This window comes from Pristiophorus japonicus, chromosome 6 (genome assembly GCF_044704955.1).
Source record: "Pristiophorus japonicus isolate sPriJap1 chromosome 6, sPriJap1.hap1, whole genome shotgun sequence".
Taxonomy (NCBI): Eukaryota; Metazoa; Chordata; class Chondrichthyes; family Pristiophoridae; genus Pristiophorus; species Pristiophorus japonicus.
The window spans coordinates 144,183,895-144,211,248 of NC_091982.1; the positions used below are offsets into that span (position 1 = coordinate 144,183,895).

Sequence of the window (27,354 nt, forward strand, 5' to 3'; positions counted from 1 at the left end):
TTCTATCAGGATTATACAATTAAGTTAAATTCAGATCATAAGAAATTAAATCTACAATACATAGTTTTGGGGAATGTCAATTAGAATTTGGCACACAAGAGATTAGATCCAGTCTGACCCACCTCTAGAAATGGGGGCCGAAAGTACCCCTTTCTATAAGGCCGCCTGAAAGCAGCGGCCACGGGTCAGTGCGGAATGGCCGCTGAGTCTTCGCAGAGGGGCTGCCATTTTACAAATTGCCCTTCCTCAGGTTAGGAGTGGTGTAGGGGACCGCTCCACATGTTTTCACGCCGCGACATGCAGCCCTTACCGACCGACTGGGACCCCTCCCCGGAATTGCCCCATTTTTGCCGTCGGTACACTCACTGTGGCTTGGCGGCACTGCCTGCCTTAAAGGGAAGGTGGCGATGCCATCGACGCCATTTTTTTTTGTCAGCCGACCGCCAGGTCAGACCAACAATTATGGCCGTGTGTTCGACCGGGCCATCAACAGACAGCCTGGTATCCCCTCTTGGGTGCCAGGCCACTGGCCCGGCCGAAACCATCCCTGGTGGCCCACTGTTAGCCACTGAAATGGCTGCAGTTTGCAGCGGCCCTCCCCTTTAACTGAAGTGCTGATGACTGGTCGGGATGGCGGACCCGTTTCAGGGGCACTCCGCCCCACAGCCGACCTGAGCCCCCCCAAAAATACAAAGCTGTGAATTTCTCCGGTAACTGGGCGGAGAAAAACGCTCAAAAACGGTAGGTGCTGGGGCTCAATTTCGACCCTATGGTGTTTTTTGCAAAGCACATTAGTTTAAGACAATGGAGATTTGTTAAAGTCATTCCAGTTCCCGTTTACACATATATTGGAATGGCTTTCTTCATGCACGCCCAGCGGGCATTAGCCCCAGGCAACTGCCTCTAAGACAGGGTTGTCAACCCTGCAGGGTTGTCCTGGAGTCTCCAGGAATTGAAGAAAAATCTCCAGGGCACGACTGAGAGGCAGGAGAAAAATCAGAGTTGTTCTTTCAATTTCTTTCAATGCTTTTATTTATTAGTTATAAACATTTTGGAGATAGGGGAAATAAAGGCTGTTTTGACTGGGCGGGCCAGTCGGAAGCGGGAAGTCATGTGACGAGACCTCCAGGAATACACTCAACCAGAGTTGGCCCTAAGAGGGATGTAGCTGTTTTTATTAACAGCTCAACTGTCCAATCCCTGGACACAGAGAGCTGGGCGCAGGTCAGAGGTGAAGCCTTGTGCTATCCTGTCCAGTTAAGAAAAAAAGAGATCTGGTAAGGAAGACAGACACAGAGAGTGAGAGCTCCCTGCTTACGTTTAGTGCCAATGGGTTTTAGAGACATTACTCACCTAAAACAAATGGCAAATGGAATTCAATCCAGAGAAGTGTGAAGTAATGCATTTGGGGAGGGCTAACAAGGAAAGGGTCTACACATTTAATGGTAGGACACTGAGAAGTGTAGAGGAACAAAGGGACACTTTACTGCAGGTTCACAGATCCCTGAAGGTAGCAGGCCAGGTAGATAAGGTGGTTAAGGCGGCATACGGGATACTTGCCTTTATTAGCCGAGGCATAGAATACAAGAGCAGGGAGGTTTATGCTTGAACTCTATAAAACACTAGTTAGGCCACAGCTAGAGTACTGCGTGCAGTTCTGGTCACCACATTACAGGAAAGACGTGATTGCACTGGAGAGGGTACAGAGGAGATTTTCGAGTATGTTGCCAGGACTGGAGAATTTTAACTAGGAGGAAAGATTAGAAAGGCTGGGATTGTATTCTTTGGAACAGAGGAGGCTGAGGGGAGACCTTATTGAGATATATAAAACTATGAGGGGTCTAGATAGAGTGGATAGGAAGGACCTATTTCCCTTAGCAGAGGGGTCAACAACCAGATTTAAAGTAATTGGTAGAAGGTTTAGAGGGGATTTGAGGGGAAATTTCTTCATGGGGTCTGGAACTCACTGCCTGAAAGTGTGGTAGAGGCAGAAACCCTCACCGAATTTAATAAGTACTTGGATGTGCACTTGAAATGCCATAACCTCCAGGGCTACGGACCAAGAGCTGGAAAATGGGATTTGGCTGGATAGCTCTTTGTCGGCCGGCGAAGGCACGATGGGCCAAAATGGCTTCATTCCTTGCTGTAAATTTCTATGATTCTATGAAAATGTGCATTCAGCCAACTACTGTGGCATACTTGGTTATTTTTTAGTTACGAGCATTGTGACAAAATAGGTTCTAATTCATTGTAAACATTACTCTGCTTGTTCACACATGTAAAATAAATCACTCTGTTGGTTTATAATGACCTTGCCTCACCTAGAGTGTTCATCGGTTCACCTTCCGGATGGCAGGAGAAACGTGCACGGTGGCACATGCGAGATAGTGATGTTGGGTTTGGATAATGTGGGATTCCATTGTTACAGGTCAGACTGGATTTTGGCCAATCAAGCAGAAACTCCTGATCGTGTGGGACACATGCTCACGGGAGAGTCTAATGCCACTGGACTCGAAAGAATATCTAGAGCAGACCTAAAATTTGAAGAGTGTGCGAATGGAAACCCGCCCGATTGTGTAGCATCCTAGTGGACCCCTATTCTCATTGTGTAGTATCTCTGAAGGTTGTTCTAACCTAACCCAACGGCCGGGAAACCCGTGGGAGAGGGTGGAATTTTACTCCCCGTGAAGTCAGTGAGGAGTAATATTGACCACCCGATGGTCCATTAGGATGCTACACAATTGGAGTCAGGGATTCACTGGCTACCTAACAACTCTCTGTAATGATATACTGTACATGGTCCATGCCTCTGTGCATGTATAGTAGACACCTCAAGTCGCTGGAGAAATACCACCATAGATGTCTCCGCAAGATCCTACAAATCCTCTGGGAGGTCAGACGCACCAACATTAGCATCCTCGACCAGGCCAACATCCCCAACATTGAATCACTGACCACACTTGATCAGCTCCACTGGGTAGGCCACATTGTCCGCATGCCAGACATGAGACTCCCAAAGCAAGCGCTCTACTCCGAACTCCTTCACGGCAAACGAGCCAAAGATGGGCAGGGGAATCGTTACAAGGACACCTTCAAAGCCTCCCTGATAAAGTGCAACATCCCCATTGACACCTGGGAGTCCCTGGCCAAAGATCGCCTTAAGTGGAGAAAGTGCATCCGGGAGGGCGCTGAACACCTCGAGTCTCATCGGCGAGAGCATGCAGAAATCAAGCGCAGGCAACGGAAAAAGCATGCGGTAAACCTGTCCCACCCACTCTATCCCTCAACGACTATCTGTCCCACCTGTGACAGGGACTGTGGCTCTCGTATTGGACTGTTCAGCCACCTAAGGACTCATTTTAAGAGTGGAAGCAAGTCTTCCTCGATTCCGAGGGAATACCTATGATGATAATGATATTAACTAGGAATCCACTGGGTCCAAACAGTGGGGTCATTTGATTCATTGGATCTTCATGTATTGGAATTTTTTAATGGATGGAGATTGGTTCTGGTCTGGAGAATCTCTACAATGGGAGTGAGCTGGGATTCCATGAGTGGCTTTCTGATGCTATGATTAGTGGAAGTCTGTGTTCCTCTGCAGTTACTAATGCTGGTGGCAATGATATTCCTAATCCAACCAACAGAACAAGCTCCTGCAAATTGCATTGAGTCCTTTGTAGAATTACCTGGTTCTCAGCCAGAGCCTGCTTTGCCAAGTAGCGCTCCCTCTTCACCTTGATTTCTACTGCTTCGGGTATGTCTGGGACCAGCAAGTCAATCATTCGTGCAATGAAGAACACCACGTGCTGTAGGATGGACAAGGGACATGGGAGTCAAAATGATGAGCTGTGTTTCCATGCAGTAACACACCAAAGGGTTCAGATGTTAATGAATAGGTTGTACTTTAGCCTTTCAATATAACTTAATAGAGCCGCTCGATTGTCAGTAGAATGTGTTCCTGTCACAGAAGAAAGTGACATGTTTGATTACCGATAGAACTTCTGGGGGGTGAAATTCATATTGGGCTGCAGTTCGCATTGGGCGACAATAAATTGGCAGCCTGTTTTACACTGTGCCTCGATTTCTGGTCCATTGAACTCAATAGAAAAGAGCATTGGGCGGAGTGTTAAATAGGCTGCTCGCTCTCCATCACCCGCTTTACGCTACAGTCCCATATGAATTTCACCCCTCTAGTGTTTATGGTCTTGTAACATAGTCATAACCATCACTCATCCTCAATGCAACACACACCAGATTGACGACTATTCTCCATAAGAACATAAGAATTAGGAACAGGAGTAGGCCATCTAGCCCCTCGAGCCTACTCCGCCATTCAAAAAGATCATGGCTGATCTGGCCGTGGACTCAGCTCCACTTACCCGCCCGCTCCCCATAACCCTTAATTCCCTTATTGGTTAAAAATCTATCTATCTGTGACTTGAATACATTCAATGAGCTAGCCTCAACTGCTTCCTTGGGCAGAGAATTCCACAGATTCACAACCCTCTGGGAGAAGAAATTCCTTCTCAACTCGGTTTTAAATTGGCTCCCCCATATTTTGAGGCTGTGCCCCCTAGTTCTAGTCTCCCCGACCAGTGGAAACAACCTCTCTGCCTCTATCTTGTCTATCCCTTTCATTATTTTAAATGTTTCTATAAGATCACCCCTCATCCTTCTGAACTCCAACGAGTAAAGACCCAGTCTACTCAATCTATCATCATAAGGTAACCCCCTCATCTCCGGAATCAGCCTAGTGAATCGTCTCTGTACCCCCTCCAAGGCTAGTATATCCTTCCTTAAGTAAGGTGACCAAAACTGCACGCAGTACTCCAGGTGCGGCCTCACCAATGCCCTAAACAGTTGCAGCAGGACCTCCCTGCTTTTGTACTCCATCCCTCTCGCAATGAAGGCCAACATTCCATTCGCCTTCCTGATTACCTGCTGCACCTGCAAACTAACTTTTTGGGATTCTCCCTCTGCACCGCAGCATGTTGTAATTTCTCCCCATTCAAATAATATTCCCTTTTACTGTTTTTTTTCCCCAAGGTGGATGACCTCACATTTTCCGACATTGTATTCCATCTGACAAACCTTAGCCCATTCGTTTAACCTATCTAAATCTCTTTGCAGCCTCTCTGTGTCCTCTACACAACCCACTTTCCCACTAATCTTTGTGTCATCTGCAAATTTTGTTACGCTACACTCTGTCCCCTCTTCCAGGTCATCTATGTATATTGTAAACAGTTGTGGTCCCAGCACCGATCCCTGTGGCACACCACTAAACACCGATTTCCAACCCGAAAAGGACCCATTTATCCCGACTCTCTGCTTTCTGTTAGCCAGCCAATTCTCTATCCATGCTAATACAATTCCTCTGACTCCGCATACCTTTATCTTCTGCAGTAACCTTTTGTGTGGCACCTTATCGAATGCCTTTTGGAAATCTAAATACACCACATCCATCGGTACACCTCTGTCCACCATGCTCGTTATATCCTCAAAGAATTCCAGTAAATTAGTTAAACATGATTTCCCCTTCATGAATCCATGTTGCGTCTGCTTGATTGCACTATTCCTATCCAGATGTCCCGCTATTTCTTCCTTAATGATAGCTTCAAGCATTTTCCCCACTACAGATGTTAAACTAACCGGCCTATAGTTACCTTCCTTTTGTCTGCCCTCTTTTTTAAACAGAGGCGTTACATTAACTGCTTTCCAATCCGCTGGTACCTCCCCAGTGTCCAGAGAATTTTGGTAGATTATAACGAATGCATCTGCTATAACTTCCGCCATCTCTTTTAATACCCTGGGATGCATTTCATCAGGACCAGGGGACTTGTCTACCTTGAGTCCCATTAGCCTGTCCAGCACTATCCCCCTAGTGATAGTGATGGTCTCAAGGTCCTCCCTTCCCACATTCCCGTGACCAGCAATTTTTTGCATGGTTTTTGTGTCTTCCACTGTGAAGACTGAAGCAAAATAATTGTTTAAGGTCTCAGCCATTTCCACATTACCCATTATTAAATCTCCCTTCTCATCTTCTAAGGGACCAACATTTACTTTAGTCACTCTCTTCAGTTTTATATATCGGTAAAAGCTTTTACTATCTGTTTTTATGTTTAGCGCAAGTTTACTTTCGTAACCTATCTTTCCTTTCTTTATTGCTTTTTTAGTCATTCTTTGCTGTCGTTTAAAATTTTCCCAATCTTCTAGTTTCCCACTAACCTTGGCCACCTTATACGCATTGGTTTTTAATTTGATACTCTCCTTTATTTCCTTGGTTATCCACGGCTGGTTATCCCTTCTCTTACCGCCCTTCTTTTTCACTGGAATATATTTTTGTTGAGCGCTATGAAAGAGCTCCTTAAAAGTCCTCCACTGTTCCTCAATTGTGCCACCGTTTAGTCTGTGTTCCCAGTCTACTTTAGCCAACTCTGCCCTCATCCCACTGTAGTCCCCTTTGTTTAAGCATAGTACGCTCATTTGAGACACTACTTCCTCACCCTCAATCTGTATTACAAATTCAACCACACTGTGATCATTCATTTCGAGAGGATCTTTTACTCGGAGATCGTTTATTATTCCTGTCTCATTACACAGGACCAGATCTAAGATAGCTCTTGCTCCCTTGTAGATTCTGTAACATACTATTCTAAGAAACAATCCCATATGCATTCTATGAATTCCTCCTCTAGGCTACCCCGTGCAATTTAATTTGACCAATCGATATGTAGGTTAAAATCCCCCATGATTACTGCCGTTCCTTTTTCACATGCCGCTATTATTCCCTTGATTATTGTCCGCCCCACCGTGAAGTTATTATTTGGGGGCCTATAAACCAAGCCCACCAGTGACTTTTTCCCCTTACTATCTCTAATCTCCACCCACAATGATTCAACATTTTGTTCATTAGAGCCAATATCATTTCTCACAACTGCCCTGATATCATCCTTTATTAACAGAGCTACCCCACCTCCTTTCCCTTCTTGTCTATCCTTCCGAATTGTCAGATACCCCTGTATGTTTAATTCCCAGTCTTGGCCACCCTGCAACCACGTTTCTGTAATGGCCACCAAATCATACCTATTTGTAATGATTTGTGCCGTCAACTCATTTACTTTATTTCGAATGCTGCGTGCGTTTAGCTAGAGTGTTTTAATACTAGTTTTTAAACAATGATTTTTAGTTTTGACCCCTCCTGCAGCCCCTTTATATTCATACATATTGTCCCTTCCTATCACCTTGTGGTTTACACTTACCCCAGTGCTACTCTGCTCTGTTGCCTCCTGCCTTTTGCATTCTTTCTTGGGGTCCTGTTCATCTGCGCTCTCACCCACTCTAACTAGCTCAGAGCCCTCTCCGGGGTTCCGAATACTCCTTGCATTGAGGCACCGAGCTTTCAGGCTTTCTATTGCTACCCTGTGCCTTACCCTGCATCTCAGTGCTTTCGTTTCCTAACCTCATCGAGACCCTCCCAGTAAAATGAAATAAATTACATTATATAGCACTTTTCTCATCCCCAGGACATCCCAAAGCACTCCACAGCCAATCAATTGCCTAAGTGTAGTCACTGTTGTTTTGTCGGTAAGCACAGCAGCAATTTGTGCACAGCAAGGTCCCACAGATAGCTATGAGATAAATGAGACTGGGTAATCTGTTTTGGAGGTGCTGGTTGAGGAAAAAGTGGTGGCCAAGACATCAGGAAAACTCATCTCTTCCAAAAAAAATTTGAGCCACACGATTCTTTATATCCATCTGAAAAGCAGATTGTACCTTGGTTTAACATCTCATCCAAAAGACAGCACCTTCAACAATGCAGCACTCCACTGCCTATGTTACATGCTCAAGTCCTGCACTGGGGCTTGAACCCACTTCCTTTTGACTTCGAGGCGAGAGTGCAGTGACTGATTTCCCCCATTCTCCTGCACACTGGTGCATTCTTCCAAGTTTAATCACTCCTTCACATTCTCACACACTAGAATCTTTCAGCCAATCCAGTCTGCTGCAGTGTTCCTCTCCACATAAGCCACAATGTTTAATCAAGCACTCCCGTCACTCCCCACACCGTTTAATATTCCTCCTTTTCAAGAAACTGTCTAATTCCTGTATAAAAGAACTTATGGGTTCTGCTTCAACAGTTTATATGGCAGAGAATTTCACAGTCTTATCACTCTCTTTGCCAAGAATGTTTTTCTAACCTGATTTATTTCTTTAAGGCGCAGAATTTAAGAATATAAGAAATAGGAGCAGGAGTAGGCCATTTCGCCCCTCGAGCCTGCTCCACCATTTAATATGATATTATGATCATGACTAATCCGATCATGGACTCAGATCCACTTCCCTGCCCGCTCCCCATAATCCTTTATTCCCTTATCGGTTAAGAAACTGTCTATATCTGTCTTAAATTAATTCAATGACCCAACTTCCACAGCTTTGAGGCAGCGAATTCTACAGATTTACAACCCTTCGAGAGAAGAAATTCCTCATCTCAGTTTTAAATGGGCGGCCCCTTATTCTAAGATTATGCCCTCTAGTTTTAGTCCCCCCTATCAGTGGAAACATCCTCTCTGCAGCCACCTTGTCAAGCCCCCTCATAATCTTATACATTTCGATAAGATCACCTCTCATTCTTCTGAACTCCAATGAACATAGGCCCAACCTACTCAACCTTTCCTCATAAGTCAACCCCCTCATCTCCGGAATCAACCTAGTGAACCTTCTCTGAACTGCCTCCAAAGCAAGTATATCCTTTCTTAAATATGGAAACCAAAACTGTACGCAGTATTCCAGGTGTGGCCTCACCAATACCCTGTATAACTGTAGCAAAACTTCCCTGTTTTTATACTCCATCCCCTTTGCAATAAAGGCCAAGATTCCATTGGCCTTCCTGATCATTTGCTGTACCTGCATACTAACCTGTACCAGAACCCCAGGTGGATAATAACAGTGAACTAACAGCATTCGCAGTAAAAGAAAGATTTGCATTTATATAGCGCCTTTCACGACCACCAGATGTCCCAAAGTGTTTTGCAGCTAATGAGGTACTTTCTGAAGTGTCGCCACTGTTGTAACGTAGGAATTGCAGCATTACCCCTTTGAAACTGAACGCAACTTCAGGATATAGCACATACGCATCTAAACGTGGAAATCCTGACGTTGTGGCCTGCTTCGACACTGGCTGCTCTGTGGCCCTCCCCCCAACTATCTCCCATTGCCAGCAATCAATGTAAGCAGGGATTTCAGTGAAACTGATGAAAACTTGGGCTTTTCCACAGTAATATCATTGTTAAATACCCCATTAAATGTTAGACCTTGTTGGATTAGGTGTTACTAGGGCATTGACTGCTAAACAAAATATTATGACCCTGAAAATCTCATTTAAATGTTTTGGAGTGTTAAATTTCTCCATTATAAAAATTAAAATTTTTAAGAAACTAAAAAAAGAATTTAACATTTTTTTTAAAGTTTATTCAAATTTATTTCAGACTGATCTTTCCCCACGTGAGAGCCCCAATCTTTGTTTTGCTCCCATAACATTTTTTTAAAGTCCGAATAAAAGCAACTTCTTCACTTCCTAGTTCCCGATCTGTGAGAATTCTGCATTGTGATTGGCTGCTCAGACAGCTTGTTGACGCCACAGTAACTCACATTAGGGGATCCCCATTAATTCACACTCATCCTCGTGGCCTCACCTGGAGTTTTGTGTTTAGTTTTGGTCTCCTAATCTGAGAAAGGACGTTCTTGCTATTGAGGGAGTGTAGCGAAGGTTCACCAGAATGATTCCCGGGATGGCAGGACTGATATACGAGGAGAGACTGGATTGACTGGGCCTGTATTCACTGGAGTTTAGAAGAATGAGAGGGGATCTCATAGAAACATATAAAATTCTGATGGGACTGGACAGGTTAGATGCAGGAAGAATGTTCCCAATGTTGGGGAAGTCCAGAACCAGGGGTCACAGTCTAAGGATAAGGGGTAAGCCATTTAGGACCAAGATGAGGAGAAACTTCTTCACTCAGAGAGTGGTGAACCTGTGGAATTCTCTACCACAGAGAGTAGTTGATGCCAGTTCGTTAGATATATTCAAGAGGGAGTTACGGCTAAAGGATCAAGGGGTATGGAGAGAAAGCAGGAAAGGGGTACTGAGGTGAATGATCAGCCATGAACTTATTGAATGGTGGTACAGGCTCGAAGGGCTGAATGGCCTACTCCTGCACCTATTTTCTATGTTTCTATGTTACGCGACGAAAAATGCAAACTTCTCGCCATAGGGATCGTAAAATCTTTGTGGGCAGCTTTCTTCAGGGGGAGCGGCAAATGCGTTTGCTTCGCTGTTAACCGCAAATTCCGGGCCATGTTTATCTCAAGTTTGCCCATTCTACTGGCCAGTGTTCTCACATTAATTTAGCATCGTCACCAAATTTTTATATTTTTTACATCAATTCCTGATCATTTTTAAACATACAGGAAACACAAGCAGCCCCTCCCAAGTCCAGGAAACCTCCTTTTACCTTTGCTTATTGCCATCCTACAGTTTGTCCCTGGCCAACGACCACCCTAAGTGGAGGAAGTGCATGCGGCATACCAGTCCCACCCACCCCTTCCTTCAACCACTGTCTGTCCCACCTGTGACAGAGACTGTAATTCCATATTGGACTGTTCAGTTACCTAAGAACTCATTTTTAGAGTGGAAACAAGTCTTCCTCGATTTCGAGGGACTGCCTATGATGATGACTGCTCTCCAACCATCTCTATCCATGTGGTAGGGGGAAATAGCTCAGGGGCTTGATTTTCCTCTGGGAATCCATCCAGTTTTGGGTTCTCCTGTTTAGAGGACAATGGAGTGCCCCTAAAATCCGCGACCAACATTTCCCCCCTCCGCCACTGCTGTCAGCAGCCTGACCATTGCCCGATCGTGGGGACCAACATCCTGTGCCTCAGGGAAGCCTGAAAAACTCATGCCCTGAAGTTGGCTCACTGATGTGGAGGAGCCAAAGGATTTGGGATACAGGCTCACAGTCCATTAAAGGCCGCACTCGGGTTGATAAGGTCATAAGTCAGTGAGTCATCGACTGAGGTCGGTAGTGCTATCCACGTTGTCCAAGGCCACACCATGGATTTTGATGACCGGGGGGGTAGTGATGTGTGTCGGGGTCAGGTTGGTAGAGGACTTTTGTCCTCCGGATGTTTAGTGTAAGGCCCATACTTTCATACGCCTCGGTGAAGATGTTGACAATGGCTTGGAGTTCGGCCTCTGAATGTGCGCAGACGCAAGTGTCGTCCGTGTATTGTAGTTCGATGACAGAGGACGGGACGACCTTGAATCTAGCCTGGAGGCGACGAAGGTTGAACAGGTTCCCATTGGTTCTATAGTTTAGTTCCACTCCAGCTTGTTGAGAGTGAGATGGAGCATTTCAGCAAGCTCCGTTGGGCGGACCACATTGTCCGCATGCCCGACACGAGACTCCCAAAGCAAGCACTCTACTCTGAACTCCTACACGGCAAGCGAGCTCCAGGTGGGCAGAGAAAATGTTTCAAGGACATCCTCAAAGCCTCCTTGATAAAATGCAATATCCCCACCGGCACCTGGGAATCCCTGGCCCAAAACCTCCCTAAGTGGAGGAAGAACATCCGGGAGGGCACTGAGCACCTCAAGTCTCGTTGCCGAGAGCATGCAGAAATCAAACGCAGACAGCTGAAGGAACGTGCGTCAAACCAGACTCCCCACCCACCCCTTCCCTCAACCACTGTCTGTCCCACCTGTGACAGAGACTGTAATTCCCATATTGGACTGGTCAGTCACCTGAGAACTCACTTTTAGAATGGAAGCAAGTCTTCCTCGATTTCGAGGGACTGCCTATGATGATGCTATCCACTAGGATGAACTAGTCAGGAACGTTACTGAGATGCTGCCTGCATATGAAGAAATACAAAGAAAAATTGAGGCTGTACCGAGGAGATTAAGGAGTGATTTGATGGAGATGTTTTACTTTATGAAGGGATGGGACATAGAAACATAGAAAATAAGTGCAGGAGTAGGCCATACGGCCCTTCGAGCCTGCACTGCCATTCAATAAGTTCATGGCTGAACATGCAACTTTAGTATCCCATTCCTGCTTTCTCGCCATACCCCTTGATCCTCCTAGTAGTAAGGACTACATCTAACTCCTTCTTGAATATATTTAATGAATTGGCCTCAACAACTTTCTGTGGTAGAGAATTCCACAGGTTCACCACTCTCTGGGTGAAGAACTTTCTCCTCATCTCGGTCCTAAATGGCTTACCCCTTATCCTTAGGCGGTGACCCCTGGTTCTGGACTTCCTCAACATTGGGAACATTCTTCCTGCATCTACCCTGTCTCAACCCGTCAGAATTTTAAACGTTTCTATGAGATCCCCTCATTCGTCTGAACTCCAGTGAATACAAGCCCAGTTGATCCAGTCTTTCTTGATATGTCAGTCCCGCCATCCTGGGAATCAGTCTGGTGAACCTTCGCTGCACTCCCTCAACAGCAAGAACGTCCTTCCTCAAGTTAGGAGACCAAAACTGTACACAATATTCCAGGTGTGACCTCACCAAGGCCCTGTACAACTGCAGTAACTCCTCCCTGCCCCTGTACTCAAATCCCCTCGCTATGAAGGCCAACATGCCATTTGCTTTCTTAACCGCCTGCTGTACCTGCATGCCAACCTTCAATGACTGATGTACCATGACACCCAGGTCTCATTGCACCTCCCCTTTTCCTAATCTGGACATAGAAGCAGCCTGTTTCCAGTGATTATGTGGTCCTGAACAAGGGGACGTTGATAGAAGAAAGAATGTAAGAGATTCAGGACAGAGAGCTGGAGAAACGATTCTTTTACACAATGGACTGTGAGGCTGTGAATGAGGCAATTAGCGATTGAAGCAGAGACCATACCAATATTTAAGAATAGGTTCGATAGTTGATTGAAGGAAAGGGGATGAGAGGTACTTGGGATTTGGATTACTGCCCGTGTGGAGGATTAACCCCAACACGTTCTGGCTGGGCGGAACGGCCTGTTTCCGTGTTGTCATTTCTATGTAATTTCGGTTGCCAATACAGATACAGTTCGATATGCTGTTGTGTCCCAAGGAGGGTACAACCTTAAACTTAGAGCTAGGCCATTCAGGAGTGAAATCAGAAAGCACAAAAGGTAGTGGAAATCTGGAACTCTCTCCCCTAAAAGGATGTGAATGCTGACAGTCAACTAAGATGTTTAAGACTGAGACTGATAGATATTGGGTGTTGAGGGATATGGAACAAAGGCGGGTAAATGGAAGTTTGCAGATGACACTAAACTGGGTGGCGGTGTGAGCTGTGAGGAGGACGCTAAGAGGCTGCAGGGTGACTTGGACAGGTTAGGCGAGTGGGCAAATGCATGGCAGATGCAGTATGATGTGCATAAATGTGAGGTTATCCATTTTGGGAGCAAAAAGACGAAGGCAGAATATTATCTGAATGGCGGAAGATTAGGAAAAGGGGAGGTGCAACGAGACCTGGGTGTCATGGTTCATCAGTCATTGAAAGTTGGCATGCAGGTAGAGCAGGCGGTGAAGAAGGCAAATGGTATGTTGGCCTTCATAGCTAGGGGATTTGAGTATAGGAGCAGGGAGGTCTTACTGCAGTTGTGCAGGGTCTTGGTGAGGCCTCACCTGGAATATTGTGTTCAGTTTTGGTCTCCTAATCTGAGGAAGGACGTTCTTGCTGTTGAGGGAGTGCAGCGAAGGTTCACCAGACTGATTCCCGGGATGGCAGGACTGACGTATGAGGAGAGACTGGATCAACTGGGCCTTTATTCACTGGAGTTTAGAAGGATGAGAGGTGATCTCATAGAAACGTATAAGATTCTGACGGGACGGGACAGGTTAGATGCGGGAAGAATGTTCCCGCTGTTGGGGAAGTCCAGAACCAGGGGTCACAGTCTAAGGATAAGGTGTAGGCCATTTAGGACTGAGATGAGGAGAAACTTCTTCACTCAGAGAGTTGTTAACCTGTGGAATTCCCTGCCGCAGAGAGTTGTTGATGCCATTTCATTGGATATATTCAAGAGGGAGTTAGATATGGCCCTTACAGCTAAAGGGATGAAGGGGTATAGAGAGAAAGCAGGAAAGGGGTACGGAGGTAAATGATCAGCCATGATCTTATTGAATGGCGATGCAGGCTTGAAGGGCCGAATGGCCTACTCCTGCACCTATTCTCTATGTTTCTATGAACTGTAATGCAGATCAGCCATGACGTAATTGAATGCTGGAGTAGGCACGAGGGGAAAAATGGCCTACTCCTGTTCCTTCTGTGGGATTGTCAGCATTATGCTAAGATATATCTCCCACATTGTAGTATCTCAGGAAGAAGGCAGCTGGGATTTTTTGATTTACTTCATGTTTGGGCTCCGATGATATGGTGTGGCTACCAGGAGAGGGCGGTGTTACTCAGTGTAAAACTACCTCAAACTGAAGCAATGGAAGAAACTGAACTGATTACACTCCAGAATGATATTGCACATGAAGGCCAAGATCAACTCATCCATATCATAAGAACATAAGAAATAGGAGCAGGAGTAGGCCATTTGGCCCCTCGAGCCTGCTTCACCATTTAATAAATTCATGGCTGATCTGATCTTGGCTTCAACTCCACTTTCCTAAAATAGGGAGGGGTGAGGTCATTGAGGGATTTGAACACAAGATTGAACATTTTAAATTTGAGGTGTTGCTAGACCAGGAGCCAATGTAGGCCAGCGAGCACAGGGGTGATGGGAGAACGGGACTTGATGCGAGTTAGGATACTGCAGCAGAGTTTTGAATGAGCTCAAGTTTACAGAGAATGGAAGGTGGGAAGCCAGCCAGGAGAGCATTGGAATAGGTCTAAAGGTAACAAAGGCATGGATGAGTGTTTCAGCAGCAGATGAGCTGAGGCAGGGGCAGGGGCGGAGACGGACAATATTATGGAGGTGGAAGTAGGAAGTCTTGGTAATGGAGTGGATATGGGGTCAGAAGCTTAGCTCAGGATCTAATAGAATGCAAGGTTGTGAACAGTCTGGTTCAGCGTCAGAAAGTGGCCAGGGAGAGGTTTGGAATTGATGGTTAGGGAACGGAGTTTGCGGCAGGGAACAAAGACAATGGCTTCGGTCTTCCCAATATTTAATTGAAGGAGATGTCTATTCATTGAGTACTGGATGTCGGACAAGCAGCATGAGAAATCAGAGGCAGTGGAGGGATTGAGCGAGGTGTTGGTGAGGTAGAGCTGGGTTCGTGAGCATACATGTAGAACTGGGTGCTGTGTTTTAGGATGATATCGCCGAGGGGCAACATGTAGATGAACAATGGGAAGGGGCCAAGGATAGATCCTGGGGGACACCAGAGTTAACGGTGCAGGAGCGGGAAGAGAAGCCATTGCAGGAGATTCTCTGGCTGTGATTGGATAGACCTGAATGGAACCAGGCAAGGGCAGTCCCGCCCAGCAAGACATCGGAGGAGAGGCATTGGAGGAGGATGGTGGGGTCAACCGTGTCAAAGGCTGCAGACCGGACGAGAAGGATGAGGGGGAATAGTTTACCATGATCACAGTCACAAAGAATGTCATTTGTGATTTTGATTCGGAATGTTTCAGTAGATGCAGAAACCAGATTGGAGGGGTTCAAAAATGGAGTTGTGGAAAAGCTGGACATGGACTTGAAAGGTGACAAGATGTTCCAAGGGGAGAAAAAGGAGGTTGGAGATGGGGCAGAAGAGGTAGTGACGGCAGATTTGAAAGGGATGGGGAGGGGGAACTGGGAGGCTCATTTTTTGAATGAAATAGTGACATTTATCTAAACTTTTTTCCCTACTATGACCTTATTTGCTGGTGCACTCTTATGTTTGTATACTCTATCCCTTCCTGTCACACTCTGGTTATCATTACCCCTATCACTACCCTGCACTATTGCCTTGTCCTTTCTCATTAACTTTCTAAATTTCCCCTCACTTGAATCTTCCCCCCCACCCCGCCCTATTCAGTTTAAAACCCTATCTACAGCCCTAGTTATTCGATTGGCCAGGACACTGATCCCAGCACGGTTTAAATGAAGCCCGTCCCAATGGAATAGCTCCCTCTTTCCCCAGTACCCAGTGCACCATGAATTTGAAACCTTTTTCTCCCACACCAATCTATGAGCCACGAATTCAACTCTCTGATATTATTGACCCTATGCCAGTTTGCTCATGGCTCAGGTAGTAATCCAGAGATTATTACTGTAAGGGATAAATTGTAAGAGTTGCAAATAGGTGGTCCTGCTTCTTAATTTAGCCCCTAGCTGCTAATACTCCCTCAGCAGAACTTCTTTCTTAGTCCTACCTATGTTGTTGATACCTACGTGGACCACGACAACTGGATCTCTCCCCTCCCAGGCTCTGAGGAGAGTCCTGAACCCTGGCACCGAGCAGGCAACGTAGCCTTCGGGGACTCACACTCTCGGCTACAGAGAACAATATCTATCCCCCTAACTATACTGTCCCCTACCACTGCGAGTGCAGCGTCCAGAATCTGGAATCCTCGGGACCAAGGGCGTTCCGGATTCTGCGTTTTTCCTGACTTTGGAATGTCTTTCTGACGTCACAAATCCGGAAACATCTGAGACCAGGTTCGGGTATTTCCAGATTTTGGAACATCAGAAGGGGGAGGGGGGGGGGGGGTTTGCGCGCTGAGGAGCTGTTCGGGCCGCCGGCCGCGTCAATGAGGCTGTCGGGCAGGGCCCAGCCTCCGAGACAGTGTTCAGGCGGGCCCGCCGAAGAGGAGCTGGTCGGGCGGGGCTTTGCCGAGGAGGAGGTATTCAGGCGGACCGGCGAGGAGGCCCGGAGGTAAGGGCGGCGAGGAGCGGTGAGGTGAGGTCAGAGGTCAGGCAGCGGCGGGACCTCGAGGTTGGCGAGTCCGGATTCCGGAACATTTTAGGGATTCCGGACGACCCTGCCACCAGTTGGTCCAGATTCTGGAACATTCCGGATTCCGGAACTCCGGATTTTGGGCGCTGCACCTGTACGACAATCCTTTTCACTCCCCCAACTTGAATGACCCCCTGTACCAGGGAGAAAGCAGGAGATTTTTTTGAAAATTTAGGGTGCATTTACACTACTACTGGAACATTGGTGCCATGGTTGAATTAGTGTAAGTGCAGCCTGCGTGCTGTATTGGGGCTCAAGCTCACGCTGGAATGAAGCAGAGTGAGACTCTACGGAGAAGGGGGTCGATTGTGACTTTATGCGATAGTGTAAAACGGGTAATGGTGAATCGGCATTGACGTCAATGGGCAGAGATAATACGGGCTGCTGATTCGTTATTGCACGCTTTACACTAATGCACAAAGTCAAGATCGATCCCCAGGAATTTTCTCTCTCTGCATTGCTCTGGAGCCTGAAAGTGGATTTACACAACACAAAGTTAGTGCCTCTATGAAGCCACAGCCACTTCGCATTAACACGGGACTTAATGGCTGTAGAAACCTGGGGGCCGTCGAAACCTGGGGGCCGTCGAATACAGACTAAGTGTTGGGATCCGCCCTCTGGGAACTCCCGCTGTGGCCCTGCTGGAGTATCCAGGCTCGGCGGGGGATATAAATAATCGCAATGAATACTTGCACCATTATGGCCGAATTTGGTATGATGGCCTTAATTACAAGAGGATTTTGGTATAAGAGTAAAGACATCTTACTGCAATTATATAGGGTCCTGGTGAGACCGAACCTGGAGTATTGTGCACAGTTTTGGTCTCCTAACCGAAGGAAGGATATACTTGCCATAGAGGGAGTGCAACAAAAGTTCACCAGACTGATTCCTGGGATGGGGGTTTGTCCTATGAGGAGAGATTGAGTAGACTAGGCCTATATTCTTTAGAATTTAGAAGAATGAGAGGTGATTTCATTGAATCATGGCTTGACAGGGTAGATGCAGGGAGGATGTTTCCTCTGGCTAGGGAGTCTAGAACCGTCTCAGAATAAGGGGTTGGCCATTTAGGACTGAGATGAGGAGAAACTTATTCACTCAGAGGGTGATGAATCTCTTGAACTCTCTACCCTAGAGGGATGTGGATTCTCAGTCGTTGAGTATATTCAAGATGGAGATCGATAGATTTTTGAATAGTAAGGAAATCAAGGGATATGGGGATAGTGCAGGAAAGTGGAGTTGAGGTAGAAGATCAGCCATGATCTTATTGAATGGCAGAGCAGGCTCGAGGGGCCGAATGGCCTACTCCTGCTCCTAATTCTTATTTCAAGCTGGGGGCATGGGTGACGCAACGAATCCGAGCCCGTCTACAGCGGCCCCAGCAGAGAAGAAATATTTCACAGGCCCATGTGAAGAAATATTTCACAGGTGAAAGAGGTCAGTCGGAGCGCAGGCATAATGAGGATTTTTCAGGAGTTGAGGCCCAGATCCTGGTGGGCCCACACCTGTCGACCAGGAGGCCAGAACGCCGAGCAGAACCCAGGGAGGACCCAAAGAAACTCCAGGCCTGAGCGTTCCGCTCTGACACTGGGGACCATGTTTGGGACAGGCGGGGATTCCAGCCCAAACAAGGGCCCTCCTAAGCTGACAGTGGACAAGGGGGACCCGGCGTATGTGAGTCCCACACTAATTTGGGGGCAGTCCAATGCACTCCTGGGTGATTTACTTTGGAAGGCCCGCAGATAGTAAGTATATCTGAACCCGTATAATTCCACTGGTGGTGCCGAGTGAGGGTTGCCAACTCTGGTTGGATATATTCCTGGAGATTGCATCACATGACCTCCCTCCTCCAACTGCCCTGCCCAGTCACATAGTCTATTACACCATCTCCAATATTTGGGTTTTCAAAGAAAATGAAGACTACCAACGATTATTCTCCTGGGATGCTCACAGGGGTGTCCAGGAGAGAGATAAGAACATAAGGAAATAGGAGGAGTAGGCAATTCAGCCCCTCGAGCTTGCTCCACCATTCAATAAGATCATGGCTGATCATCGACCTCAACTCCACTTTCCCGCCCGCTCTCCATATCCCTCGATTCCCCGAGACTCCAAAAATCTATCTATCTCAGCCTTGAATATACTCAACGACTCAGCATCCACAGCCCTCTGGGGAAGAGAATTCCAAAGATTCACCACCCTCTGAGTGAAGAAATTCCTCCTCATCTCTGTTTTAAATGGCCGACCCCTTATCCTGAGACTGTGCCCCCTACTTCTAGACTCTCCAGCCGGGGGAAACAACTCTCAGCATCTACCCTGTCAATCCCCCTCAGAATCTTATGTGTTTCAATGCAATCGCCTCTCATTCTTCTAAACTAGAGAATATAGGCCCATTGTACACAATATCTCATTCTAAGACAGCCCTCTCATTCCAGGAATCAATCTAATGAACCTCCGTTGCACTCCCTCCAAGGCAAGTATATCCTTCCTCAGATAAGGAGACCAAAACTGTGCACAGTACTCCAGGTGTGGTCTCACCAAGGCCCTGTACAATTGCATCAAGAACTCCTTACTCTTCTACTCCAACCCCCTTGCAATAAAGGACAACATGCCATTTGCCTTCCTTATTGCGTGCTGTACCTGCATGCTCGCTTTCTGTGTTTCTTGCACAAGGGCCCCCAAATTTCTCTCAACACCAACATTTAAAAGTTTCTCACCATTTAAAAAATATTCTGTTTTTCGATTCTTCCAATCAAAGTGAATAACCTCACATTTCTCTACATTATACTGCATCTGCCACCTGATTGCCCACTCACTTAGTCTATCCCTTTGCAGAAACGTTGTGTTCACCTGCTTTTACCAGCGTAAGAGTTTTAAAAGATAGAAAAATAAAATGTTATCAATAATTTTTATATCAAAAACCCTGTCCATTAAGGTAAGTTTATTTTTACCCCTATTAAAACATATTTTAAAAAATTCAAAAAACATTTTTTTCTCTAAAATATTTAATTACATTCAATTTCAATGAATTTTAAATATATGTTTTTCTTATTTATTTTAAATGTTTGTGTGTTTTGGGGGGTATCCCCATTCATGGAAATAGTGATCTCTGTACAAGCGGAATTCACCATTACCTTGAATGGGGATACTCCATTTTAATTGGTTGGTGCGGCCCACGTAATCCCAGGCTGCTCATACGCTCCTGGAATACGTGGGCCTCTGCGCATGGAGGCCTCGGAGCGGAAGTCTATGTTTCTCCGGGACCACCAGGTACTTTTGTAAATATTTTTGTGGTCAGAGGCATCCGACCGCAATTTCTGGCCCAATATTTCCTCTCCCCTTTCTGTGGTGAGGTTAAACGTTCAACAGTAAAATGAATTGTCTGACTTCAGGCTCTGTGATGATATTTGTAGCATGAGATAGTCACACATGGTACATTGTCATTTCTCTAATGTACATCTTCACACAGAGCGTCTTACGTGGACAATATCTCAGACAGTGTACAACGTGCTCGCCACTCACCTCAAACAGAATGACAAAGCCCAGACGAATAGCCAGCAGGTTCCAGTACGTTATGCTCAAGTGGCCATTGGGATCTCTGAACTCTCGGTACCTGCAAATTAGCAAACACATACACCTTATGAAATAACAACAGCAAATGCTGGAAATATTCAGCAGGTCAGGCAGCATCTGCGGAGAGAGAAACAGAGTTAACATTTCAGGTCGATGACTTTTCATCAAAACCATAATGGATTGCTCCCGACCTCGGACATTGAATCAATCACATTGGGGTAGAATTCCAACGTCCCGGGCCCATACAAAGTTTCTATGGCCCCGGGAAGGCATCGGAAAAGCCAGTTTTCAGTGCACAATGCGCATGCGCTTAAACCCGGCTTTTCCGATCTGTCAGGAACTTGACACATCGTAGACATCTCGGGAGCAAGGACATTTATACGAGCAAAATTGCGGGATTAACGCATATCTTGCCAGGCAAATGTCCTCAAAAAATCTTGCGCCTACTTTTACAGGCGTATGAGTTAAAAAAATTATAAAAACATGATTGAAATAAAATAAAAAAAAACATATTTATGTTAAAACTCTGCCCACTCAGGTAATGTTATTTTAAACCCTAACCCTAACTTTTTTTTTAAATCGGCAATTTTTTTTCTTTAAAAAACATGTATAACAACTTTAATTTCTATTAGTGTATTTATGTGAGGTGTTTTTTAAATGTTTTATGTCGTGTTTGTGCATTTGGGGTTTTTTCTCATTCATAGTAATAGGAGCTTCGTAACTTACGAATCTCCTATTACTATGAATGAGAAAATACTTACCTGTGATTGGGTGTCCAGGCACACGTGACTCCTGTGCACGTCCCTACGAGCACGCGCTGCGACGCGACGCGCTGGGAGAGGAGGTCCGTGGACCGGGATCTCGAGCGGACGCAGCAGCTTCAGGTAGGTGCGCATTTTATGTCTATTATTTCGTGCTTTGCCTGCGAGAGGAATTTCTGCCCGATTATTGCAGTGTTTCACATGTTCCAGGAAAATGCTGTAGAATGTTTCAACTTACACAATTGTTACAGGCTCCTTGGATCCAATCTCATGGGTAGGGACCTTTAAAATCAGTTTCTACCCAAATTCCTGCATTTGATTTTGGGTGACCCCTGGGGAACACCACTGTATACCTCCCTCCAGTCCAAAAAACAACCAGTCACCACTACTCTCTGCTTTCTGTCCCTTAGCCAATTTCTTTATCCACACTGCCGCTGCCCCTTTAATCCCATGGGCTTTAATTTAGCTGACAAGTCTATTATGTGGTACTTTGTCAAATGCCTTTGAGGTTTAGTGCTGTTCAAATTATGATTTGGTGCAAGTTCCTCTGGGTTCTATGGGCTCCAGTTTCCATCTCCGCACCCCATCCCTCTCCAATTTTCTCCAGGATTTTGATACTGATTTTAAACTGACAAAACAACCTGGCTTTAATGGTCCTTACTCAGGAGTTACATTAAATTTATGGAGAGTTTGCATCTGACACAGAGTCTTAATTGACAGGAGTCTAGATTGAGAATCAGGGTCAGAGGTCACTGTGCTCAATCCCTGACCATTTTGTGAGCATTCACATCAAGGACCAGAAAGTTGGGAGCAGCACAAATCAGGCTCAGATCTCCATACCTGATCTCCCCCCACAGCATCCGTGCTCCCATCAAGTGAGACTCCACATTGGGAGCAAAGTCTCTGAATATTTACCCCACAGTGCAGTGAAGGGATCGGAGGGGGTGGCGGGGAGAGGAGACACCCACAGTGACCTGGTATCTGGCCTCCAACATGGCAGCAAAGTCTCTGTGCAAAATGGTCACCTCCAACACGCCCATTTCTATCAGCAGGCCTGTGCCACACATGTTGCTGAAATGACCGTTATGTGAAGTTCCTGCAGGCAGGATTTTTAATCGAGTGTTTGAAACCCTTGAGTGAGACACTGGGGACTGCTGGTGTCTGTTGACCTGGAGCACCATGAGAACATAAGTACATAAGAAATAGGAGCTGGAGTAGGCCATACGGCCCCTCGAGCCATTCAATAAGATCGTGGCTGATCTGATCTTGGCCTCAACTCCACTTCCCTGCCTGTTCCCCATAACCCTTGACTCCCCTATAGTTCGAGAATCTGTCTATCTCAGCCTTGAATATATTCAATGACCCAGCCTCCACAGCTCTCTGGGGTAGAGAATTCCAAAGATTCACGACCCTCTGAGAAGAAATACCTCCATCTCCTTCTTAAATGGCCAACACTTTATTCTGAAACTATACCCTCTGGTTCTAGATACCCCCATGAGGGGAAACATCCTTTTAGCATTTGCCCTGTCAAGCCCCTCAGAATCGTATATGTTTCAATAAGATCACCTCTCGTTCTTCTAAACTGCATGAGTACAGCCCGAACCTGCTCAACTTTTCCTCATAAGACAACCCTTTCATCTCAGGAATTAACCTAATGAACATTCTCTGAACTTCCTCCAGTGCCACCTGGCTCAGATAAGAAGGAAAGAATATAATTTACAAGCTGTTCTCCCACCGCCCTTGTGCACTCTACCCTATCATGGACACTCCCCATTCATTTAATCTTCTCCCACAGCCCATGTACACCCGACTCTATCATGGGCTCTACCCACTCATTTAATCTTCCACAGTCCATGTACACCCTACCCTATTATAGACTCTTCCGACTCATTTAATCTCCCACAGCCCATGTACACCCGACCTGTCATGGACTTTAACATAGAAACATAGAAATTTACAGCGCAGAAGGAGGCCATTTCGGCCGACAAAAAGCCACACGGCCCTCGGTCAGCGGCCCTGAAGGTTACATATAAACCTATGAACAGTGAACAATGGCGAACAGGTAAAGAGCATCTGGCCCAACCAGTCCACCCTACACAACTGCGATACCCCATGTATCGCAACATTTTACACTCCACCCCAACCGGAGCCGTGCGATCTCCTGGGAGAGGCAAAAAAACAGATAAAAACCCAGGCCAATTGGGGAAAGAAATCCGGGAAAATTCCTCTCCGACCCATCTAGTCGATCAAAACAAGTCCAGGAGACCACTCTAGTCGTATTAGATTCCCTGAAGTACTTACCATCGTATCTGCGCCAGCCAACAGGAGGTTATCCAGTCTAATCCCACTTAGCGCCCATTTATTCTTCTGCCACAGCCCATATATGGCAAACGAGCCAAAGGTGGGCAGAGAAAACATTACAAGGGAACCCTCAAAGCCTCCCTAATAAAGTGCAACATCCCCACTGACAGCTGGGAGTCCCTGGCCAAAGATCGCCCAAAGTGGAGGAAGTGCATCCGGGAGGGCATTGAGCACCTCGAGTCTCATCGCCGAGAGCATGCAGAAATCAAGCACAGGCAGCGGAAAGAGCGTGCGTCAAACCAGTCCCACCCACCCTTCCCCTCAACAACTATCTGTCCCACCTGTAATAGGGACTGTGGTTCTCGTATTGGACTGTTTAACCACCTAAGGACTCATTTTTAGAGTGGAATCAAGTCTTCCTCGAATCTGAGGGACTGCCTATGATGATGATGACAATCTACTCTATCATGGACCCATTTAATCTCTTGAAAGCAAGTCTTAATCCACAGAAGGTTAAGCAAAACCCTGAAATTTCCATCCTGTCTATTCAATACTTCCCTCCAGGCTACATCCTCTCCCCAACCCAGCAGCACAGCAATCCATTGTGTCACAAAGTGTTTGAAACAGACTTATCCAGCTCCTTTTTGAAGAACTCATTGACTCGGCCTGTGATGGCAAGACTCTCTCTTTAGATATTGCAGGCTGAACTTGCCTTACCTGCACATGCTATTGTTCTGCCGGACGAAGCTGATGGGTGAATATGCCAAGGTGAAGTTAACGTAGCCGGACATGTTATTTTGGTGTGTGTAACGGTAATATAGACGAGGCAGAAAATCTGAGGTGAACGCTATCAGAAAGGCCTGTGGGGAGAACAAGTTTCACATTACTATGGCAATCACCACAATGGCACCTTTGGTGGGACTTCCAGTGTGGTTCTGGTACATGAACAACAATAACTTGCATTTATATAGTGCCTTTAGCGTAGTAAAACATCCTAAAGCGCTTCACAAGAGCGTTATCAAACAAAACTTGACACCGAACCACATAAGGAGATATTAGGATAGGTGACCAAAAGCTTGGTCAAAGAGGTAGGTTTTACGAAACATTTTAAGGAGACAGGCGAAGAGGTTTAGGGAGGGAATTCCAGTATTTGGGGCCGAGGCAACTGAAGGCACGGTGGTGGGGTGAAGGAAATTAGTGATGCCCAAGAGGCCACAATTGGAGTAGTGCAGAGACCTCAGAGGGTTACAGAAATAGGATGGGGCGAGGCCATGGAAGGATTTGAACACAAGATTGAGAATTTAAATTTGAGGTGTGCTGGACTGGGAGCCAATGTAGGTCAGTGAGCACAGGGGTGATGGGAGAACGGGACTTGATGCGAGTTAGGATACTGCAGCAGAGTTTTGAATGAGCTCAAGTTTACAGAGAGTGGAAGGTGGGAAGCCAGCCAGGAGAGCATTGGAATAGGTCTAAAGGTAACAAAGGCATGGATGAGGGTTTCAGCAGCAGATGAGCTGACGCAGGGGCGGAGATGGGCAATATAGAGGTAAAAGTAGGAAGTCTTGGTAATGGAGTGGATATGGGGTCAGAAGCTTAGCTCAGGGTCTAATAGAATGCAAGATTGTGAACAGTCTAGTTCAGCGTCAGAAAGTGGCCAGGGAGAGGTTTGGAATTGATGGTTAGGGAACGGAGTTTGCGGCAGGGAACAAAGACAATGGCTTCGGTCTTCCCAATATTTAATTGAAGGAGATGTCTATTCATTGAGTACTGGATGTCGGACAAGCAGCATGAGAAATCAGAGGCAGTGGAGGGATTGAGCGAGGTGTTGGTGAGGTAGAGCTGGGTTCGTGAGCATACATGTAGAACCGGGTTTTAGGCTGTGTTTTAGGATGATTTCACCGAGGGGCAACATGTAGATGAACAATAGGAAGGGGCCAAGGATAGATCCTGGGGGACACCAGAGTTAACGGTGCAGGAGCAGGAAGAGAAGCCATTGCAGGAGATTCTCTGGCTATGATTGGATAGATATGAATGGAACCAGGCAAGGGCAGTCCCGCCCAGCAAGACATCGGAGGAGAGGCATTGGAGGAGGATGGTGGGGTCAACCGTGTCAAAGGCTGAGGACCGGTCGAGAAGGATGAGGGGGAATAGTTTACCGCAGTCACAGAGGAGGGGCATTTGTGATTTTGATTCAGGCTGATTCAGTGATGTGGCAGATGCAGAAACCAGATTGGAGAGGTTCAAACATGGAGTTGTGGGAAAGCTGGACATGGACTTGAAAAGTGACAACATGTTCAAGGAGAGGGAAGGGAGGTTGGAGATAGGGCGGTAGTTTGCAAGGACAGAAGTGCCAAGGGTTTTTTTTGAAGAGGGGGGTGATGACAGCAGATTTAAAAGGGAAGGGGACAGTAGCTGAGGAGGGGGAACTGGGAGGCTAATCTTTTTACTGAAATAGTGACATTTATCTAAACTAACACTTGCAGGTGTCCAATGACATACCATCAGCCCATTTACGGAGCAAATAGCTCCACATTTGGCATCACGATCCTTGTATTATTCATCCAATGGCAGATGCAAATATCAGCAGTCTAGGCCAGTCCAAGGAACATAAGAAATAGGAGTAGGTCATTTGGCCCCTTGAGCCTTGCTCCGCCATTCAATATCATGGCTGATCTGATCCTGGCCTCAACTCCACTTCCCTGCCTGCTCCCCATAACCCTTTACTCCCTTATTGTTCAAAAATCTGTCTATCTCCGCCTTAAATATATTCAGTGACCCTCCACAGCTCTCTGGGGTAAAGAATTCCAAAGATTCACGACCCTCTGAGAGAAGAAATTCCTCCTCATCTCAGTTTTAAATGTGAAACCCCTTATTCTGAAACTATGCCCCCTAGTTCTAGATTCCCTCACGCAGGGAAACATCCTCTCTGCATCTACCCTGTCAAGCCCCCTCAAAATCTTATACGTTTCAATAAGATCACCTCTCATTCTTCTAAACTCCAATGAGTATCGGCCTAACCTGCTCAACCTTTCTTCATAAGACAACCCCTTCATCTCAGGAAGGGCACAATAATGCCAAGTCGATACTGTGCAGCTGTATCGGAGAAGGCCTTGTTTTGGGTTCTGCTTTCTCTATCTTTCCTGGAAATCTAAATTTTTCTTCATGTCAAACATTGAATTAATTTGGAATCAATTAATCTTTTGCCTTGGTCCAGTCAAAACGAGCCCTGGAATTGGCAGCAGCCTTCAAGGTGCCTGTGCATCTGTATCACATTGGTGTTCATCCAGATATAAATATAATTGCTAAGTTGTTGTTCCAATTCAAGTAGTGACATTGGAGCAAGATACCTCTGGGGGATGTCTGCGTGCAACCTACGTGGCCCCAGTAAGCTGCCACGGTATGCACTCTATGCAGATATGCTGTGACAGAAACTTAACAAGTTTCAAGGCTAATCTACCTAAATTCAAGCAGTCTGCCAAAATCACTGTATTCAGAATCAATCCAATCAGCAACCTGGATCTTGGTGATGTCACCAAGATCCAGGTCGCTGATTGGAGCGTGGGCAGGCACTGCAGGAGCGGTGAGGTCGGGGCGTAGGAGCGACGAGAGATTGTAGAGGGAAGTGACCGGGGCCAAGGAGAGGCATGAGTTCGGGACCCAGAAGAGGTGAGGGTCCAGGGGCAGCACGGGCCAGTCCACACTGCGATATGTGTGTGCACTAGATTCGTGCAGCCGAGCAGGTCTCCAATCGTCTTGGTTAACCCTTGCCACTGGACCAAGACCTCGAGC

The 27,354-nt window shown here is 46.3% G+C and overlaps 1 protein-coding gene and 1 long non-coding RNA gene across 2 annotated transcripts in view; one reads left to right on the plus strand and one right to left on the minus strand.

The window, feature by feature from the left end:
* LOC139265805 (anoctamin-7-like) overlaps positions 1-27,354 on the minus strand; it is a 192,229-nt gene that overhangs the window by 9,280 nt on the left and 155,595 nt on the right. Inside the window, exons 21-23 of the mRNA XM_070883247.1 lie at positions 24,283-24,425; positions 20,453-20,543; positions 3,687-3,806 (exon numbers count right to left, since the gene is read on the minus strand). Of these exons, the coding sequence (XP_070739348.1) occupies positions 3,687-3,806; positions 20,453-20,543; positions 24,283-24,425 (354 nt within the window). The remainder of the gene's footprint in view (positions 1-3,686; positions 3,807-20,452; positions 20,544-24,282; positions 24,426-27,354) is intronic.
* Positions 21,332-27,354, plus strand: part of LOC139265806 (uncharacterized) — a 39,866-nt gene continuing 33,843 nt past the window's right edge. Inside the window, exon 1 of the long non-coding RNA XR_011593632.1 lies at positions 21,332-21,387. This is a non-coding gene — a long non-coding RNA (uncharacterized lncRNA). The remainder of the gene's footprint in view (positions 21,388-27,354) is intronic.